The sequence below is a fragment of the Cynocephalus volans genome, chromosome 2, assembly GCF_027409185.1.
Source record: "Cynocephalus volans isolate mCynVol1 chromosome 2, mCynVol1.pri, whole genome shotgun sequence".
Lineage (NCBI taxonomy): Eukaryota > Metazoa > Chordata > Mammalia > Dermoptera > Cynocephalidae > Cynocephalus > Cynocephalus volans.
This window is the reverse complement of record NC_084461.1, coordinates 189,615,397-189,638,125: the sequence shown is the minus strand read 5'-3', so window position 1 is coordinate 189,638,125 and position 22,729 is coordinate 189,615,397. Positions and strand designations below refer to the sequence as shown.

Here is a 22,729-nt window from a genome sequence, read left to right as displayed (position 1 = left end):
ATACAGTTGATATATTTTCCTCACAGAGTGGCATCCTTTTAATTCTTAAAGTTTGGGCATTCTGTTTTTTCTTTAATATCTTAGAGTTTTCCCACATGATCTGAGTGAATGCTCTCTAAGTTTCTAAGACCAACAACAAACTTTTATGATTAAAAAAAATTCTAGACAGTCAAAGATGGTATAAATACTAGCTGGGGTTTTTTTTGTTTTTGTTTTTGTTTTTACCAGATCTATTCTGGGAAAGTATCATTTTCCTACTCAATTTGTCCTAAACAGCCTTTCTGTGGGAAAGGGGACTTTGAAATGAGTTTAGAATAAAATCATTGTGTGTTAGATTAAGAGCTCATCTTTAGTGCTCTCTTAAGCACTCTATCAGGGTACTTGCTACTTTATTCTGGAATTCCCTGCCCCATGCACACCTTTAGGTCCAGACCCTGTCTTACTCATCTTTATATCCCTAGAACATAACACAGTGCCTGACCTTTGATTGATGATAATAACAATGGTAGTAAATAACATTTATCAATATCTTTCTTTGTGTCAGGCTTTGGCCTAGGCAATTTGCATACACTTCCTCTCCCTACCTGGTGTAAGTATAATAGATTCATCTTACAGATAAGGCAACTGAGGCTAGACACCTTGTAAGCACTCAGTTAGTGTTTATTGCTGAATGAAGGAATGCAGCTCAGAGAGGTTAAGTAACTTGCGAAAGGCCACACAGCCAGAAATAGCAGCACCAGAACTTGAACCCATGGTTCTCAGCTCTAGAGTTTGCGATCTTTACACTGCAACTTTCTGCCCAATTGAACAGTTAGAGTTACCATCTGTGGAGTAAGCACCCTGAAAGTAGTCACATCCAAGAATTAAGTGGAATGTTTCATCTCTTTTTGTCTGTCACTCAACTGTGCCTTTCCTGGAGAACAGAACTGTGCTTTTCCTGTCACTCAACTGTGCCTTTCCTTGTTTACCATTGTCATCTCCAGAGCACATAGTCAGTACTCAGTAATTGTTTGATGAATAAAATGAACAAATTAACAAATAGATACCCGATTGACGTAATTTCTTGTCACTAATTGCAGACAGATGAGAATGTCTCATAGTATTTGAAATAGAAGTTATAAGCCTAGGAGTTAAACAGATGTTAAATCTCAGAACATGGTTTACATTTGAAGCAATGCTAGTTTCCTCTGTGTTGCTGTAAAAAACTTTGACAGTGTCCAAGAGAGCAATGCTGCAGGTCACTAACTAGATATGTGCATTGGGAGCAATTTAGAGGTAGTATAGGCCAATAAGTAATTGTCAACTTTCTGGACTTCCTGGCACTACAAGTTCAAAGTGCAGTTATAACAATTAACTGAGTTTTTACTTTTGAGGTACACAAAACAAGTCTGGAAAAAAGTTCATATGAAATGAAGCTGAGGAGTCAAAAGTAGCCTTAGGAAAACTAGTGACCCACTCAAAGATATGGAGTAACTGAAAATCGTTCTTACTGTTTCCTGAAGGCATCTGACCTTCTCCAATTATTTTTATTTGGGGTTTTTCAGCTCTTCTATTCTTGGATTTTTTAAAAAACTAGTCAGCAGTTTTCTTGGTTCTCATTTTCCCTCATTTCAAGTACTCACCTCTGGCAATGAAAATTACCATGTATTACACATTTTATGTGAAATGATGCAAAGTTTATTTATTCTGCTGAAGCTGAAGGATGTTTAGTATTAGAAACACGTGCTTTCATGTCCGATATAGAGAATTGGTGTTTATGTTTTCCTCCTGATGGACTTGGTGAATTTCAATAAGCCTTCATGTGCTAAGTTATGATCTGTTATGGGCCTTCATTTTTTTTTTTTTTTCTTTTTTTCTTACTTCATTTGTCCCTTCCCTTTCTCCCTCTTCTCTGCTTTCCCTCTTGTCTTCCTTCTGCCATCTCTTTTTTCCTTCCTTCCATATTTATTAAATGACATTGAGTTAGGCTGTGAATTAGGTGCTGGGCATATGAAGATGAATAAGACATAGTTCCTATCTTTTGAATATAATTGATGGTCTTAAATTCATTTACTAAGGAAATTTCAGAAAGTACTATTTCTCTAAAACTTTGTTTTTTATAAGTATTTGATATAACACACATGCATAGCAGATTCAAAGTGTTTAGTAAATACTTTCCTATTAGAATGTAATTTGAATTTATCTCAAGAATCTTTTCATTTGTTGCATGGCTATCCATATTTATTTTACTACCATTGTACAAACTTTTATATTTTTACTCTGTAATCTTTGTACATTAATCTTAGAGATAAATATCAGTTCTATTTTGATCAGGAAGCCTCTTGTGTTCTCATCTTGGACTTAATAGCATTAAGGATGAGCTGATAGGATTGATCAAAATATATGTGGTGCTCTAATGAAGACTTCCTCCCTTTCATGTGCAGGTGTGCCAGATGGTGCCAATGCCAGCCAATCACCTCCCTGTTGGCAGCACCATGAGCACCGTGCACCTTTCTTCAGATGGCACTTACTTCTATTGGATCTGGTCTCCTGCCAGTCTGAATGAGAAAACACCTAAGGGGCATTCTGTCTTCATGGACATTTTTGAACTTGTAGTAAGTTTGACTTTCTCACTTCACATCTTTACCGAAACATTTCTATTTGCTTTCTTTTTATATTGGTATACAAAGACCCTAAGAACCTTGCAATATGTACAGTGTGTTCACTGTTTCCTTAAAGTTGATTTTTCTCTTGAATATCTTTGAAGGTTTCTTTGTTTGAAGTAGTATGACATAAATACAGCTCAGCTTTCCGAAGGTTAATCTGGCAACAGAGAGGAGATAACATTATTTAATGTGTAGACAGTGAGGTGTTTAAGTAGAAATGCTTATGGGGCTTTTGGAAATGTGGAACTAAATTGCAATAGCACAAATCGTCTATAGAGAGAAATTGGGGGTCTCCAAGAGAGATGACAATGAAAATTGTGAGAAGGCATTCGTCCATTAGATAGTAGCTGAATGCTCATAGCTAAGTAGCGTTCTGTCTAGATGCTGGGAATGCAGTGATGGGCAAGGTGGCAGGGTTCTTGCTCAAGTGGCACTTGTGTTCTTTCTCCAGAATTGAGCAGGTTGGGGCAGTGGTGGTGGAGAGACAGAAAAATTAACCATAAACAAGTGAGCAAATAGATGGACAAGATCATTTTAGGTAGTGAAGGAAAAGTAGTAATTAACCAGATGAGGAAGTTGGGGAGTCAAGAAAGGAAGTACATCCCATGAAGAGGAGAGCACAAGTGCAAAGTGGCAAGAGTGAGCACATCTTAGGAGATGAAAGTGGGCCAGTGTGGCTGGAATGGGGTAAGAAGAGCCTGGGAGCCAAGGTGGTCTGGATCTTCACTGTCCAGTGCAGTAGCCACTAGCCACTAGCAACATTCCACTATTTAAATTTCAGTTTCTCAAAACTGAGTAAAACTAAAGCTTTAGTTGCTCAGTTTCATTAGTCACATTTCAAGTGCTCAGTAGCTACATGTGTTTAATGGCTGCTGCCTTGAACAGCAAAGATAGGGAACATTTCCATCACTGAAGAATGTTCTGTTGGACAGAGCTGGTCTGCATAGTATTTGTCAAGACTTATAAAAGAAACAATTGCCCCAAGCCAGGTCTGTGACAAAACCTTTTTCCATGTGGTAATTTACAACCTCCTTCTGGGAAGAAATTATAATTCCTGGGGGGAAAAAAACAAAACACTGAAGCAATTTTCTAATAAATTTTAATGGGATTAAAACTTATTCTGGGAAACCAGTCATCCATCCTGCCAGCTGACTTATTAGTCAGGAGAGTAGTAACATTTAACTGTACATTCTTTTTCTATCAAGTCTCACTGTATTCTCTAACCATTATCTTTTCTTATAAAATCTCCCTGCTGGAGTGAATCTTTGAATTGGTCTGCCAGAAACTGAACATAAGTTCATAGTTATCAGAAAAGCTTTTTTTGTTGTTTATTTGTTTTTAAACAGACTTACCAGCTGTTTAAAGAATTTAGGTCTTTATTCTAAGAATAATGGGACCATTGAAGAATTCCCCCTTTCCCTGAAATGCTTTTGTTAAATTAAAAGAAAAAAATTGTAGGGCCAGCTGTGGCTCACTTGGGAGAGTGTGATGCTGATAGCACCAAGGTCGCGGGTTTGGATCCCTATATGGGGATGGCCGGTTAGCTCACTTGGGAGAACATGGTGCTGACAACACCAAATCAAGGGTTAAGATCCCCTTACCGGTCATCTTTAAAAAAAAAAAAAGAAAAAAATTGTATCAAAGGAGTCCACACACATAGTTGGAAACATCAGGTAGCACACATGGGCTTGTAAAGCAAGAGCCCCTTGCTCTGTCCCTCCCCATCCCCCAGCATGCTTCTCCTAGGCACCTAGGCAGTCACTTTAATGGTTTCAGCTTTTAGTTTTCCTGGTGGCTGCCTTCAGAACTCTAAATAAAATGCTTATATTGCTGTTTCTTGATTTATGAATTCCAGATATTGTTCGTTGTTGGGTTTTTTTGGTTTTTGGCTCTGATAAATGAGGATTTGGTTCAGTTCCTCCTCTTTATTTTCTTATTCCTCCTAATGTAATTATTTCGTTTAGTTTAGTTCTTCTTTGTATTATCTTTGTACAGTAATTGATAGTTAAGCCTTTCTTGTTCATCAACTCTAGGCAGTATCTCTTGTCCCCCACTTTAGAAGATGGAGAGTGTAGCATCCCTTCCTATCATTCAGTGTGGAGAAAGCCAAGACTAAAAGTATTTGTTGAGGGGAATACCAAGAGGAAGCAAGAGGATTTACCCCCACCCAACCCCAGAGTATCTTAGGAATTGGAGCCATCAGCTGTGGCATAGAGCCAGTGAGAGACAAGGGTTGTAGACTGAGGGTTTACGCGAGGGCCTGCTGGCCCCCTTCCAGGTGCACACATCTGCACTCGGATGCTGGCTGCCAGGCAAAAGACCAGACATTTATTTTCTGAAGAAGCTGAATGATCCTGGAAAAAAGACCTCTACATACTGTAGTTGGGGTTCATCTAAGGCAAAGCCTTGCTGCCCTGGTGAATCACCCACAAGTGATGTCTTCCAAGAAGCAAACCTCAACCATGTCCACAGAATTCCTGATTAGTGCTGAATTGTTAAAAAAGAGCAGACCAAACAAAAACCCAAACAAACAAAACCCACAACTTTGGAGAGGGATGTGTGTAGAAGGGAGTGGAATAGGTAAAACAAGGTTGGCAAAATATTGATAATTATTGAAGCCAGGTGATGGGCACATGAGAAGCTTATTATACTGTTCTCTTTTCTTTTGTGTACACAGAAAATTTTTCTAATAAAAAGTTTTAAAATTAGAAAAAAAAAAAACATAACCAAGGATCACTAGACAAATAAGGAAAGCCTCCAATATGAAAATTAAAAATTAGAAAAAGAAAGTTTTAAAAAGCTAACAGAAGGAATAGAGCAAAACTTTATAAACACTAAACACACTAAACTTTATAAACACACCACTCTGTGAGATATGAGAAGATATTGCATTCATAAAACAGAGCAGGATGTCATAAAAAAAAGAAGTATCAAAAAGCTGGCCAGTTAGCTCAGTTGGTTAGTGCATGATGCTGATAACACCAAGGTCTGGGGTTTCATCCCTGTACCAGCCAGCAAAAAAAAAAAAAAAAAAAAAAACAGAAACAAAAACAAAACAGAAAACGAGAAAGAGTTCCTGGAAATTAAAACTATGTTTATCAAAATTTAAAAATTAATAAAAGAGTCAAACATAAGAAGAGATCTCCCAGAAAGTAGGGCAAATAGATAAAGAACAGTAAATATGAAAGAAAAGAGAAAAAAATGTAGTGGAGTGACCCATCTAAAGTCTTGCTGACAGGAATTCCAAAAAGAGAACAGAGTAAATAAAGAGGAGGACAAGGATCAAGAAATAATACAAGAGATTTGGAACCAAGACGGCAGAATAGATGATCCCTAGCATCACTTTCTCCCACAGTCAACCAATTTACAACTATTAAAAAGCAACAACTGCCAAGCTGGGGCTGCTAGAGCTCAGGGGAAGAGGAGGATAGACCCACAGAGTTTGTGAAGGCAGGAGAAGCTACAGTGAGAGAAAGAAAGGACTGCTCCCACCGTTTTGAGCCCCTACTACTTCAAGGCTGGCCCTGGTGAGCACACAGAGCAAGAGCTGGCAAATGCCACTGCTGTGCTATTCGTATGAAGTTGCTTGGAGGCTGCAAGGGAGAGTAGGGCTTTGGTGGTCCCCTAGGCCAGCAAGACCACTAACAGCATTCCTGTGGATCCATAGAGGAGTGAGGGGCCACAGACACCTGAAAAAGGAGTCACTCAGAGGCAAGCAAGTCTTTGCAAGGGACCGGTGCATGGCCCATCCCATGGGAAGTGTTTGGAGTGTGGGCGGTGGGGGAGATGGACCCACCGGGGGAACACTGGGGCACAGCATGGACAGCTGATCTGCCCTCCAATCAGCACAGGCCCACTCAGTGTAGACTGGTCAGGAATATAGAATTGCAGGGAGTGCAGTTTGCTGAAAAGACTCAGGCCCAGACAGTTTCCACACAACCCAGGTGTATCGGACCTCACAAGACCCAGAATGGCTTACAAAGCCAACAGTTAAAACCTGAGCTGCATAAAAAGCCTTCCCGAGAGAATCAGCAGCAAAGCAGCAATTTAGCTCAACCACAGGGTTCAAGTTCTGTTCCCCACAGGAAGTTCCCCCATTTTAGAAGTAAGCAAAGGACAATAAATTAGTTCCAGTGCAGAGTTTAAGTGGTGGGGGCAGCTAATAATCCAACACAGAACTGAAAGAACATTCAAAACACACACAGATCAAAGTTATGATATGAACCAGTAAAGGTCCACCACCACCAAAGAACACCTATAAAACCTAAAAGAACCGGAAGCCCCAGGCTCCCAAGCTAGGGTTGGGGGAGGGCCTCAGCCTCCGCACCTGCCCCCGACCTCTGCATCCAGCACAGCAGTGACCACTGAGCCACCCCCAGAAGCACTCCAGGCTCTCCAGCTGGAGTGGTGGGGGACCAATGGCCTCAGCCACACCCACCCAGTGTCCCCATCCAGCCCAGCAACAACCACCGAGCTGCCACCTGAAGCATCCTGGGCTCCCCAGCTGGGGTGGGGGGGGTGGCTAAGGGCTTCAGCCATGCTCCCCTGACGTCCACATCCAGCCCAGTGATGACCACAGAGCTGCCACTGGAAGCACCCAGGGCTCCCCTGCTGGAATGAGAGGGGTGCCACAGACCTTGACCACACCCCCTCTTCTCCTCCCACCATATTCTCCTCCCCTTTCTGCTCTCCCCCTCTCCCCCAACTGCTCCACAACAACATCTTAGAATGTAAAATAATAATAATAATAATTAATTAATTGAAAAAAATAATACAAGAAGCAATTCAGACTAAAGGACTTTGTTGTCTAGATTAGAAGATATCTGGCACAGTGAATGGAAAATGCCCACACCATGGCACATCATGAAATTTCAGATTACCAGGGATAAAGAAAGGATTCTAAAGCTTCCAGAAAATTTTTTAAAATCGTATACAAATAATGAGGAATTAGAAAAAGCACCAGGCTATTCAGTAGCATTGCTGTATGCAAAAATGGAACAGTGCTTTCAAAATTCTGAGGGAAATTGATTTCCAACCCAGAAGTCAGTATTCAACCGAAGTATTAATCAGCTATAAAGAAAACAGAAATATTTCTAGACATATAGTTATGTAATCAAAAACCCATATCTGCCCTGGAGAAAGTAGAACAACTAAAATAGCCCCTGCCTGCAACATGAAATAAAAAGTTGGGGAGGAAGGAGCCTGCTTTAGATTAAAAAAAAACCTTTGAGTCATTTTGGGAGTCTGAAGCAAAGAAACCAAATGTAAAAAAACTTTTTAGAGATAATTTGAAATTTGAATGTAAAAGTATTAAGAATATTAGGTGAAACCAAGGGGTTAGTTATCTTAATTTACATTTTAGGTATGATAGTGGTGTTGTGGTTATATAAGAAAATGTCCATATTTTTTAGAGATGTTTAATGAAATATTCAGAAGTAGAATTACATGATATCCGTGATGTGCCTTAAAATAAAAAGGAGGGTAGGTTAAACAGGTGTGGCAATATCTGGACAATAGTTGAATCTGATTGATGTGTATATGGAGGTTCATTATACTAGTCTCTATTTTTGCATATGTTTGAAAGTTTTCATCATTAAAAAATTTTCTTTTGTATCTTCACCAATCACTAATATTACACCTTTTCTAAAATGCTAACTTGGGAAGCTAAACATAGATAATCTGGCTTACCACCTAAGTTACTTCGACAGAATGGAACGCTGCATAGCCATTAAAAGTATGAGGTAGATTTGCATAGACTGAATTAGATTAATTTCTAAGTTATACTGTTTAGTACAAAAAGCTAGGTTCAGAACATTGTTTGTGTTCATTACCTGCTGTGTAATAAAAGGAGTTGGAGGGCATAATTCTTTCTGCAATTGTCCTGCTGGTGTATTAACAACTTTCCTCTCTCAACGGATGATTCACCACAGCATATAGATACATTAGAGTATATCCCATCTTGAAAAAATGAAAACATCTCTCTTCACCTATACCTACCTCCAGGATACTCCCCTATCTTTTGGCTCCCCTTTACAACAAAATTATTGAAGGGGTTTATTATAACTGGGTTCTTCTGTGTGGTTTTTGTTTGTTTTGTTTTTTATTCTTACTGTTTTTACTTCCTCTCCTTCTATTCTTTCTTGAACCCTCTCTAGTCAGTCTTGTATCTTCATCACCAAAACAGCTCTTACCAAGTTTAGCAATGGTTTCCACATGGCTAAATTCAGTGGTCAACTCACAGTCTTCTTTTTACTTGACCTTGTAGCAGTATTTGATGTGGTTGATCACTCCCCCATTCTTGAAACTCTGTTTTCATTTGGCTTGTGTACACCCCGTGGTGCTTCTACTCACTGGCTATTCTTTCCTAGTCTTACCTCCAAGACCCCTTCTGTCTGCTCTGTCTACTCGTACTCCTTAGTTGATCTCATCCTGTTTTATGGCTTTAACCACCTCTATATGCTGATGATGCTCAAATTTGCTTCTCAGCCCACACCTGTCCCCGGAACTCTAGGTGCATATTGATGTGGGTGTTTGTATGTGCACAGAATATTGGACTTTTCCAGTTAAAGATCTGAGAATCACCTCAATCTAAATATGCCCCCAACCAAACTCCTAATTTTATCTCAGATCTGATCCTCCTGAAGCCTTTCCCATTTCAGTTAATGGCATCTGTGTACTTCCAGTGCTGGCTGGACCTTTGATGTTACTCTCAGCTCTTCCTTCTCCTGCCACCTCCACCAAATTCCATGTCCAATCAGTAAATGCTGTCAGCTCTACCTTCCAAATGTATCCCACATCTCATTACTTCTATAAAGGCGCTGCAGGATTTGGGCCCCCTCTGCACCTACCACTCTCCTCCTTGTTCACACCACTCCAGCCACAGCCATCTTCCTTTATGTTACTCAAACACAACAAGTGTGGTCCTGCATCAAAGCCTTCATGCTGGAATGTCGGCCTGCAGATAACCATGTGGCTTGTTCTCTCACTTTTTTTAGGACTCTGCTCAAAAATCACCTTGTCAGAAAGACCTTTTTGACCATGCTACATAAAATATTTTGTAGAAAATAAAAGTCCTGTTCCTCCTTATTCCTTTTGCCCTACTTTGTTTTTCTTCTTATTACTACCCATTTATTTGCTTATTTATTGACTGTCTCCCCTGCCTGGAATGTCAGCTCCAGGAGGGCAGGGATTTTTGACTCTTTTGTTGACTGCTGTGTCCCCAGCACCTAGAATAGTGCCTGGCACATAGTAGGTACTTACTAAATACTTGCTGAATGAATGAATGAATGAATGAAAGGAAACATCATAAGAAACTGGTAGTATTGGTTCCTCTGGGGAGGGGCAAGACTGACTTACCACTAATCATCTTTTCATACATTGCAAAAGTTTAACAATGGACTTCTTAGAAAAACTAACTTTAAAAAAAAGTTAATTTTTATAAAAGGAGAAAGTTGTTAACAGCATTGAATTCTGCTGAGAAGTTAAGATTCAAACTGAAAGAGCTCTTTTGAATGTATAACATGCAGGCCTTTGGGAGCCTTAGGAAGAGCTGTTTGGGGGAGTAATAGGAGTGGGAGCCAAATGGAGTTGGTTGAGGGTAAGGTGGATAAGATAAAGAAAAATAGATCATTCTTTACAGAGGTTTATCATGAAGGGAGAGAGGAGGCTTTCTTTGTGTTCAGATTGTCTCTGGAAGGATACAGAAGAAAATGTTAACATTACTTGTATCTGTAGAAGGAGATTGGACTAAGCAGGATAAGTGAGACTTCTGTATCTTCCGAGTTTTTTTTTTAAAATAATAATTCTTATGGAACCCAGTATGTCAACAAATGATCATTTCTATATGTGCTCAATATAAAAAAATATTAATGAGATATTTTACATTTTTTTTGTACAGTCTTTGAAACTGATGGGTATTTTACACTTTCAACACATCTCAATTTAGACTAGCCAGATTTCAAGTGCTCCAAATCTGTATGTGGCCAGAGGCTACTGTGTTGGACATGTTCATGTTCACGGTTTTATAACCATGTGAATATATTATCTATTAAAAGTATTTTTAAAATATTAAGCAACATAGCTATTACTATATGTGGAGAGAAATTTATCAGTACTTCTAAGTATCAAGTGAAATCATAATTCACAGCAAATCTATGAATCATTTCATCTCATCTAAAGCCTCATTTCATAGATAAATATTTTTTTCTGATTCAGCCCAGGTAGTTCACAGGATGGCTCTGGCTAAGCCTTATAATTTGTGAATTTTGAAGCAGGTAATTTTATTATCTATTCAGTAATTTAAATTTTAAAAAAACATCACTTACAAGAGATTTTTTTCCCCTGGCATCTTTATTTTGTGGAGTGCTTGTGATCCTAAACCACTGTATATATATGAAAGTTTCCATACAACCTTGCTTACATGAGTCCTGCATACTTCATGCAGTATCCCCAAGTATAGATCGCTATGTCTGAATCTAGAGAATAGAATAGTGGTTGCTAGAGACTGGTCGGGGGAAGAGGAGAGAGTGATAGGGAGAGAGTAGTCAGTGAATACAAAATATTAGAGAGATAGGAAGAATGGAATCTAGGGTTCTATAGTAAAACAGAAAGAATACAGTTAACAACAAAGTACTGTGTATCTTTGAATAGCTAGTCAAGATGATGTTTAATGTTCCCAACAAAAAGAAAGAAGTGATAAATGTTTGAGGTGATGGATATACTATGCATCCTGATATGATCATTGCACACAGTGTGAATGTACCGAAATTTATTGTACTCCAAAAATATATACAATTATGATGGATCAATTAAGACAAATAAATTTAAAAGAGAGGAAAAAAGAAAAATTGAGAATAGAATAGTGGTTACCAGAGGCAGAGAAAGGGAGGAGGGAGGGGGGAATGGGGAAAGGTTGGTAGACTGGTACAAAGTTACAAAGTTTACAAAGTTACATTTAGATAGGAAGAATAAGTTCTGGTGCCTTAGAGTGACCATATTTAATAATATTGTGTTGTATATTTCAAGATAGCCAGAAAAGAGGATCTTGAATGTTATAACCACAAAGAAATGATAAATGTTTAGATGATAGATATGCTAACTATTCTGATTAGATTATTATACATTATATGCATGTATTAAAACAACAAACTGTACCCCACAAACATGTACAATGAAAAAAATTAATTTAAAAAAAATAAAATATCTGTATTTTATAGTGATGCACACTGAAATAATATAGGGATAAAATGACATATTTGGGAGAAATGAAGCAAATATGGCAAAATCCTGATAACTTGTATTTAGATGATGAATAAATGGACATTACTTGGGGGGTTTTTTGGTACCTATTTTTGTATTATGAAAAATTTCATAATAAAACATTTTTTAAAAGAATACAGCATGAAGAAGGGGCAAGAATGGAATCAGTAGGAGGCTATTGCAGCAGAACAGAGAAAGATAACAGTGTGTTGGACTGAGGGTGAAGAAGTGGTAAAGAGTGAGCAGAGTCAGCATATATTCTTTTTAGAAATTGGTGATACACCCTTATATTGATCCTAATAGTGATGTGTAGCATCCGAAGCTATCTGTAGATTCTTTAAATGCTAGAACTTAAAATATTAATTAGTTATCCCTAAACAGAGAGAATAATGGTGACTTTTATTTTCTTATTTATAGTCTTCTTTTTTTTTTCCAGATTTCTAAGAGTGACCATATTTAAGTTTTATAATCAGGAAAAAAAGTTTACCATTGAAAAATATTTGAGACCTTGAACACCATCTGTATTCTTCCATGGCATCATTATTCACGAAATAATCAGCCAAGTTTGAATTACAAAATAGGCCTCTTGGTACCTAGGATTGAAAGAAACAGATTGAAGCATGACTAAAATGAATAGGTAATCAGGGATTAGTTTTGTTTGTCTCTCAAAAGAATTTCTTATGAACTCAGAATGGAATTAGATAACTAATCATTGTAAAATGTAGCCTATAGAAATATACCTAGGAATTGATGTAAATAAATAGAATGTAGAGAATATCCTGCCTAACTAACTTAAATTATTATTAATATAAACAACCTCTAACGTTTGTATCACAGAAGTTCTCTGACTTTGAGGGTATTTCAGTTGTCTACTACTGCTCCACATATCACCCCCAAACTAAGTGACTACAAGCAACAGTAATTTATATATTGACTGGGTTCAGCTGGATGATTCTTCTGCTCTACATGGTAAAGCTAGCTGGGGCTGTGACATTGAAGATGGCCTCTCATCCTCCAGGGTCTCTGCACTTGAACCTCAGTATTCAGTAATCTAGGCTGAACCTCTTGACAACATGGAAGCTGGTTTTCAGGAAGGAGCTTTCCAAGAGGACAAGCACTTATCAAGCCTCTGCTTATATCTTGCTTTCTAATGTACAAAAAAAGTCGCACGGCCAACTCCAGAGTCAGTGTGGGAGGGGACTAAACAAGGTTATGGATCATTCATTGGGGCCCACCAATGTGACAGTCTGCCACACGGAGTCACATGCCTTCTGAAACTAAATGCTTAGAATTCTGGCCTTTTAGACTACACAGGAGCTGAGGCATGGAATCTTCCTGCCTAATTTTGTTACTTCTACGTTGGACATATCCCTGCTTGAGAATCTTCTATAACTCTTCCTTTACCTTCTCAGAGCCCTTTTTTTTACATCCTCACTTCTGTTTCGTTCTGAGAGGTCTTCTGCCCCTGTGTGTTCTCTATAAACTGCTGTTTTTTCAATGTTTAGATTCAGTGGCAATTTTACAGCTATTTTGCCCTCTTTGTGTTCCTTCCTAAAGATATGGTCAGTATAGAAGGATACTCTATATCTCTTTCCCCGTTTTTCCTAAGGGTTTATTATTTCCTTCAAATTTTGACCCAGATTACTAAGTTACTCTTCATTCATTCAGTATTAATTGAGTACCTACTATATTGTCTTGTCTGGGTAGCAAGGTATATAAGCCTTTGTTTTCATGGAGCTTATGTGACAGTTTGGGGAGTTAGACAATAAGAAAGTAAGCAACAACAGGAAAAAGCTAGTAATGAGTGCTGGGGAGAAAATAAGACAGGATAAAATGATAGAGTGTGAGTGGGGTGGAATGGGGAGTTGGGCAGGTAAGGCCTTTCTTAGGACAGACATGTGAGCTGAGACTGGAATGATAAGAAAAAGCCATCCATCCTGACAGAAAGGGTGACCAACAATCCCAGTTTGCTTGGGACTGAGGGATTTCTCCAGACATGGGACTTTTAGTGCTAAACCCAAGACAGTCCAGGGCAAACCGCAATGGATGGGCAACCCCCCAAGAAGAGGGAACAACAAGTAAACAGGGCCTAGAATTAGGAGGAAGCTTGGCATTTGGAGGAGTGACAGAAGGCCAGTGTAGCTGAAAACAGTGAGCAAGGCTTGAGTTGAGACAGACATGGCTGAGGAGGTCAGCAGGTGGTGGCCCTTGTTGGGCCTTATCAGAAGATTGGATTTTATGATAAGTGTGTTGGGAAGCCACTGCAGGGTTTCAAACAGGGAAGGACATTGTTTTATGTACATTTTAAATGATCATTGACTGGTGTGTAGAGAGTAAACCAGACAGGTGGAAGTTGGGGTGCTGGTCTGGTCATCAGCTTGAGATGATGGTGGCTTGAACCAGGGTGATCACCAGTAGGGAAGCCAATTGTCACTACCAAGCCTTCTGCTTCTCACTCCTTCTTACTTCTTCCTTCCTTCCTAAATCAGTAGCTCTTTACCCCTGAAGAGCGTCTTCACTGAAGGAGAGATTCCCAGCAGATTTACCAACTTATGCACCAAAACTCACTACTTGCTTCTCACAGGTGCTTAGTTTTTCTTTTCAGTAATTCCAAAGTACTTGAACGAATAATACAGTTTTGGGTTTTTTTTTTAAGTTATCGATTGATTTTCTCATAGAGCCAGATTGGGTTATGCTTTTGAGTGCCAAGCTTAAAGTGATTGATTTTTAATCTTGGATGCCTTTGAAGAGTTATATTTAGAGTTGTGTGACATAAATAGAGCTAAAGGTCAGTCTAGCAGGAGGGTGGGGGTAAAACAATGGATGTGGTACAATGTGGATGTGTTAAATTTTAGGCAATTGGAGGCTATTTGAATAGAAATGTTGGTGGGGAGGATGGGGGACAGTTAGAAAAGTGAGACTAGATCTTAGTAGCAAGGGTGGGTCTGCAGATAGAAAAGTTGGAGTTGTCCACATTTCTATATAGATAGGGGTGGGAGTTGGATTTGGGGGAGGGTATTGATTTGTTTATTCTGCAAGGCATCAAGTATTTATTGAATGCCTCTTCAGTGCTGGGACTGTTATGGTGAACAAGACAGGCAGGATCCTTGCTCTCAGGGAGCTGTCATTCATTTGGGGTCAGTAGAAGGGCAAACAGTAAATGAATTAATGAGTAAGATAATTTCAGAGAGTAGTAAGTGCTGTGCAGATAATGAAACAGTGTGAAGTGCTCTGGCTTGGGGGAACTGGGGAAGATTCTTTTTGATGTTGGTAATCGGGGTGACATTCTAGCTGAGACATGAATGATGAGAAAGAGCCAGCCACAGAAAGATCTAGGGGCAGAGTGTTTCAGGCAGAGGTCTTGGATGCCAGAGGCTGATCTTGGGTAAGCTTGCACTTAAACAAGTGGAGATGTGGAATCAGTGAAGAAGAGAGAGCGGGGGATGGGGAGAGCAGGGCAGGGCCTGTGTTGGCTTGACTCACAAACACAGTGAATACCTTACGCATAGGTAAATGTTCACGGTCAAAAGAAACAAACCAGGATTGTGTTCTACCACCAAGACTGAGGAAGGAGAATTCCAAGAAGGTTGGCATCCATGGCACAACCTGCAAGGAAGTCAAGGAAAAGGCAGATGGTTTTGGTTTTAGGTGACTGCTGGACCATCAAGAATGTCAGAGACCAAACTTCAAGGAGTTAGGAAGCAGGGGCTGAGGAAATAGAGATGGCATCTTTGGGTACTTTGGGAAATCTTTTCCCTTATCGTTTGTGAAGTATCATAAAGGACTCCCCCACTATGTACAGCCACCTTTGGGAATCTTTCCTCCTGTGCTCCTGAATTTGCTTGCTTTCTCTTACCTCCTCTGTTACCAACCCTTCCCTTTGGACTCCTTCTTTGCCTTCTGTTTGCTTCTAAAGACTTGCCACTTTGCACTCCTATTCCCTCTTTTCTTCATACCCCGCAGCTGCAGGCCAGTCCTGCCTTCTTTTGCTGGTGGAACCAGTTTCTGAGTCTCCAGCCAGACCCAGGAGCCTGGGTCTAGAAGAGGGCAGTGGCATGCAGAAGCTGCATGAAATGTATTTGAGACATTTGATGATGAATGGAAGTGGGGAAAATAGGTGATATTTTAGTGGGCCACCAAGGTTTTGTTTAAAATCTCAAAGACCTGTGAAGTTGAAAACAAACAGAAGGAAGTCAATAGAGAGGGAGACACTGATGATGAACGGGGAGAGAGGAGTGCAGAATTTGAGGCAGAAGTGGAAAGGTTAACATTAAATAATATGAGGTGAAATGCTTCTTCCTCTGAATTCAGAGGAAAGGAAGAATGAATGAGGCTGGGTTCAAAGATTCTTGAGTTGGCGACTGGCCCGTGGTTCACTTGGGAGAGTGTGGTGCTGACCACACCAAGTCAAGGGTTAAAATCCCCTTACCGGTCTACTTTAAAACAAAACAAACAAACAAACAAAAAAACCCACAAATATTCCTGAGTTGGAAGGGAGATGAGTGGGAGAAGCTTATGGTAAGTTGTCTGGATCTTTTTAGCAATAGAGAAATCAAGGAGGGAAAAAAAAGAAAAGAAAGCCAGGTGGTCTGCTGAAAGTCAAACTCCAAATTGGTGAAGGAATTTTGGGATCACCACTCCAGAGATTTTGCTGCAGAATAATCAAGTGATGAATGAAAGAACTGCCGGGCACCAGCAAAGATCCAGTTGAAGTTGGCGTGTATTTTTAACAGAGTCTGCCTTTCTCTGGGATTGCTCTGCCAGTATCCAAGCAGCTGGTGCTAATCTTAACTACTGTTAATATAGAGTTTGGATTTTAGCCACTAATTATATTTCAAGAAGACATTATCCTTATCTTTTATAGTAAATCAAAGACTGATTGATTTATTTTCCTCTCATCTTACTTGTACCTGTCAGAGGCTTGTAATTAGTGCTCTGCCTGTGGAATTCAGTATTAAGGAATTTTAATCAACAACTTTTCCTAGAACCTATTAAACTTGGCTCATTACATTTAGAATCTGGGCTACTATGAAAAACGAAAGCTGTCAAACTTAGCATAGCCTATCTTTTGTTCACAGTAGTTTCTATGGAGCGCTTGAGTTTTGAGGTATACGTCTACTCAGGTGCAGTTTTTAAAATGTTTTGAACAACTAGGTCATAATAATGTCATTCTCAAGTAAAATGTGTTAACTAAATGGAAATAGATATCATTTCAGGACCTCTTTTTCTTTAAATATTAGGTTGAAAATGGAGTATTTGTAGCCAACCCACTCCAGGAACGCACAATTCTAATGAGAAAAGAGGGTGAGTCTGCAAAAAGCATTAACGAGATGCTTCTGAGTAGACTTTCTCGGTATAGAGCCTCCCCTTCGGCAACACTCGCTGCCCTGACTGGCTCCACCATCTCCAACACGCTGAAGGAGGACCAAGCAGGTATGTTTTTCTGTGCTTACCAGTTCTGTTTCTTTGGGTAGCTGTCCTCAGATAGCTCCATTTTGCAACTTTTTATTGAGCATTTACTCTGTGCCATACATAGTGCTTTACTTTCCATGGTTCCTTCACCTTATTTGATCTTCCAATCACTATCCAGTTTTTTTTTCCAAACTAAATATGTATTGTTGGCTAGGGACATGAATTCACATGAATCTGTAATGAATCCAAACAGTTCTGTCTTTAACTGTAAATACCTTATCATCATCACTGTTAGCTTAAAGTAATTGGCTTCATGTTTAGCATATGCTTCATGAATGTAAAAAGCTGATACTTAGCATCGTCTTCACTAAACACAATCTTGCCCAAGCAAGTAAGAAACAAAACTTCTATAATAGAGATTTTGTTCTTTAGAATTTATTATTTAGTTTTTATAACTTAATGTTTTAAAGTAGATAATACATTTACAGAGTTTGAAAGTCAAAACAATGTAAAAAGGTATATACAGAGAAGTCTTATTCCTCCCATGTTGGTGTATTCTGTGTTCTGCCCACACCCTGCTCCTTCTAGATAACTATATTTATTAGTTTTTATTTATCCTTCCAGGCTTTTTTATGCAAATACAAGACAAATTTATGTGTTCTTAATTTTTTGCCTTTTTAAAATAAAAGGTAGCATACTATATACACCATTCTGCAGTTTTAAAGCAGGAGTTCTTAACGAGGATAAGCCTTTAAAGGGTTCATAAACATGTTCCCCCAAAGTCTTAAATCACATTTTATATGTAGCCATCTGTATTAGTCCATTTTTGTTGCTTATAACAAAATACCTGCAACTGGGTGATTTATAAAGAAAACAAAATTTACTGCTTACAGTTTCTGAGGCTGGGAAGTCTGAAGTCCATCTGATGGCAGCAACAGTGACCCAGGGGTCTCACATTGCAAGATGGTGGAAGCAGAGCGAGCAGAGAGAGAGAGAGAGAGAGAGAATATCCTCTTCTTTTAAAGCCCTCAGAACATCCCTGACCACCATTTTTAATCCATTCACTACTGCATGGTCCTACAATCCAATCACCCCTTCAGGGCTCCACCTTTCTTTCCTTTTTTTTTTTTTTTTAAAAAAAAAGATGACGGGTAAGGGAATCTTAACCCATGGCCTTGGTGTTATCAGCACCACACTCTCCCAAGTGAGCCACAGGCTGGCCTAGGGCTCCACCTTTCGATTACCATAATAGGACTTTTCACCCTCTTAACATTCACAGTGGGGGCTAAGTTTCTAATATATAAAATTTAGGGAACACAATTCAAGCTTCAGGGAGTTTTGGGGATGCATGATTCAATCCACTACACCATCATAACTTTCATCAGATTTTCAAAGTCATGTATGACCCAAAAAAGGTTAAGAGCCATTATACTAGGAGAGTTTACAGGTTACATACCAATTACGTGGATTAATAACAAACCATGAACTGCAGTAAAACATAAGTCTAGAAAAAGATGACATATATAGAAAAATGTATATGAATTAACAAACTTTTAATTAATTTAATGCAATTTTATGCTTTAATCCTTTTATAGTTTGAAATGCTAGGAAGAGAAAATATTTGTGGTTAATCCATTGTACTACCAAATTAAATATTTATCAGTTCATTTTAGAATTTAAGGATAGTATTTTATTTCCACAGGCCTCTATTGTATCAAATATAAGTGAGGAAATTAATGATAATTATTATAACTTGGGTAAGTGCATAATTTTAGTTATAGGAAATATTTTGTAGAGGACAGTTTTTTTTACCTAAATAAACATTTTCACGGCAAGATGAAGTCTTGACCTGGGTATGTCCCTTGGGAGAAAATTTAATCTTACCCTGAACAATGGAAATACTAAAAGAATGTTGTTGGATAAGAAAATATATGCAATATCAAAAAAAGACCTCAGAAGTCAAGGGTATATTTAGAATTCTGAGGAAACTGGTATCTGTAGTCTAAACATGTGATCTCATTATACTTCTCTGTATATTCTCTATGTATTCATTTAACATGATGTTGCTACATTAAACATTCACAAGTTATAGACTAAGTGGACTTTTGAAAATTAATAGAACATTCAAAGGGTCCAGAAGTTTTTATTACATGATATACTAATAGCTATTATCATGCTAATAAGAGAATGTCTATTAAAAACATCTTGGTGAAAATGTTATGTTCATAAAGTTGCTAATTTTCCAATCATTGCCCTTTTTGGGTTTCTTATTTACAGAAATTCATGCTCCTAAATTTATGTACTGAAAGAAGAATATACTTGTTGGGGGCTTGCAGTTTTAAAAAAATTGAGCTTTTTAGAAGCATAAGCATTCAAAACAAGTATTAGACACATTAGGTTTCACTTGCTCATTTTTTTAATCTAAACCACCTAAAAATGATTTTTTCATCTATCTAGGCTATGAATAATAAGTTATATTTTATAGCCTGCCAGCTTCCTAAGTAAAGCATTCTGATTGATTTTCTGTTGACATCATCAATCCTCACTAGGTTAGTATATAGCAAATCCTTAAATTCACTCCACATTTTAGATATGCCAGTAAGGAAGATTAAAGTGCATGTCATACCTCTTGATTAGAAAAGATAATTGTTTTCTTAATGATAGTGTGTGTCACTGAACCATATATATAATATAAATAAAATGGGTTATCATAAATCATGCAGGTATAAAATTATTTTGTGATACATATTTTAAAAGCTTTTACTGGGTTGAAATTTTTCGCTGATTTCATGTTCAAAGTTGTTTGTAATGAATGTAATATCACAAACCTGTCAAGAATTTGTTCTCTATAAAATGAAAAAAAAAAAAGATCTTGACTGGAGTATCAGTTTCCTTGGGGAAACACAAACAGTAGGATTCTTCTCTTATTTTGAGATTTAGTCCATTTGCGGATTCATTCTTTTGAGAGAATTATTAGAGACATGAGGGCATATTGAAGATTCAGAACACTTTTGAGACATGTTTAACCCATATAACAGGAGGCTTGGAGCCAGGCTATGGGGCCAGAAGATGATTATTTTTTCCTTAGCTATTACTTTTTTTTTTTTTTTTTTTTAGTTTTTTTTATTGAAACATAATTTATTGTACATATCTGTGGGGTACCACATTAAATATCAATACTTATGTGCAATATGTGATGCTCAAATCAAGGTAATTAGTATATTCAACATTACACAAGATAATTGTTTTTTGTGGCACTTTAGCTATTACTTCTTGGTCTCTTTTTCTCATCTGGTTATTATTATCTCTGTTTGAGTTTGGGGCTTCCTCATTATACCCTACTCAGTTTTGGTAACCACATTAATCTCTGTATCAAAAATTTTTACTCAGCCTTCTCATTCCTTTCTTCAGCAAATACTAGCTGTGGGCTGCCTCTCAAAATGCTGCGGAAGACACCCATATATACCTGCGGCACGTACTTGGTGATGCTGGTCCCGCCTCCAGGGGGATCAGGCAGCTCTGCCACTCGCTCTCTTTTTGGTGGAACAAGTGGTTTGTCATCTTTAAAAAGTGAGTTTTACGAATGAAATACTGCCATTTGCAACAACATGGATGGACCTTGAGAGAATTATATTAAGTGAAACAAGTCAGGCACAGAAAGAGAAATACCACATGTTCTCACTTATTGGTGGGAGCTAAAAATTAATATATAAATTCACACACACACACACACACACAAAAGAACCGGGGGGGGGGGGGGGAAGAAGATACAACAACCACAATTACTTGAAGTTGATACGACAAGCAAACAGAAAGGACATTGTTGGGGGGAGGGGGGGAGGGAGAAGGGAGGGAGGTTTTGGTGATGGGGAGCAATAATCAGCCACAATGTATATCGACAAAATAAAATTTAAAAAAATAAAAATAAAAATAAAAAAATAAAAAATAAATAAAAATAAAAGTAATACATGTTTACTAAAAAAAAAAAAAAAAAGCTGCTTCCCTTAAAATTAAAGGTAAAATTATATTTCAAAAAAAAAAAAAAAAAGTGAGTTTTATTTGTGGCATTTTTCCTGAATTATCTCAAACTCTGAAATTTAAGGCTTTCCTGTTCATTATTTTATACTTACTCCATTAAACAGTTACTTACAATAGCTGTCTGTTGATAATAATGATCATCAATAAAGTTGTAGGCTAGGAGGAATTAAAAATATAATTTTTGTAGACATAACAATATACTTTTGCAATCTATTGTCCTTTAAAATTATTAGAAATAATAACTAGTTTAGTAAAGCTTTAGGAAAGAAAAATAGTCTATTGCCACATTATTTACCGAAATCTATTTACTATGATAGAATTCCAAAGCTATTAAAATAAATAGGTAAAATGCCCCCATTTTAGGACACATATGCAAAATGTTAAGCAAAAATGTAAAACAGAAAATGATTAGTGTAAACATTCATTAATGTTTTTAAATATATATATATTTTTAGGAAAGATGGGGGCATGCTGTAGTAATTAAAGTAATGTGGTTCTAAAAAAATTAATTAATTAATTTTAAAAAAAAAAAGTAATGTGGTTTTGTCTTCAGAGTGAGCAAATAGTTAAAATGGAATAAAATTTGGAATTGAAATATGTTACTTTTATATTGCCATTTTCTAGCTTTCTTGCCTTAGGGACATCATTTAATCCCTCTGAGCCTCAGTTTTCCCAACTGTAAAAAAAAAAAAAAAAGGATAATAGTATGCCATTGTTTAATGTTCATATGCAATAAAATATGTTAGACTATTTCTAAAATACACACACACAGAACAAAACAAAATGTTTTGTACATGGTAATAATTTTTTTTCTTTTTTTTTTTCTTGAAATTTATTTAGGCACATAAAATTAAAATGTTTTAAAATCAGTTTACTTATTTTTATTTGCCAGTATTTCATATTCCATCCTCTTAAATTTTCTTATAGAAATTCCATTAATCTTATTTCACATTTAGATTTTTAAAAAGCATTTCTTACTCTAACTAAAGCCGGCAGATATAATTTTTTTGTTTGTTTGTTTTTCTGTGGCTGGCTGGTGAGGAGATCCAGACCTTTGACCTTGGTGTTATAACATCGTGCTGTATACAACTGAGCTAATTGGCAAGCCAATTGCAGATTATGGATTTGACGTCAGCAGTTTAAACAAAATCATTTATCCAATATCAACTTAATCTTTAGGCCATTTCAAGTAGTTGCTTATTCTTGAAATTCCTAACAACTCCAAACTGTCTTGCCTTTAGAATCAAATTGATTGGGCTTTTTTTCAACAGCTTTTCTCTAACAGTGCATATGACCAAGATGACCCCTTTATCACTACTGAATATGAAGTGTGATACCTTATTGTGGTTTTGATTTGCATTTCCCTAGTGACCAGT

The 22,729-nt window shown here is 37.6% G+C and overlaps 1 protein-coding gene across 2 annotated transcripts in view; it reads left to right on the top strand.

The window, feature by feature from the left end:
• HECTD4 (HECT domain E3 ubiquitin protein ligase 4) overlaps window positions 1-22,729 on the top strand; it is a 174,094-nt gene that overhangs the window by 50,589 nt on the left and 100,776 nt on the right. For both annotated transcript variants that reach the window (XM_063085388.1, XM_063085387.1), the window contains exons 7-9: window positions 2,424-2,594; window positions 17,144-17,336; window positions 20,727-20,885. In XM_063085388.1, coding sequence (XP_062941458.1) covers window positions 2,424-2,594; window positions 17,144-17,336; window positions 20,727-20,885 — 523 coding nt within the window. The remainder of the gene's footprint in view (window positions 1-2,423; window positions 2,595-17,143; window positions 17,337-20,726; window positions 20,886-22,729) is intronic.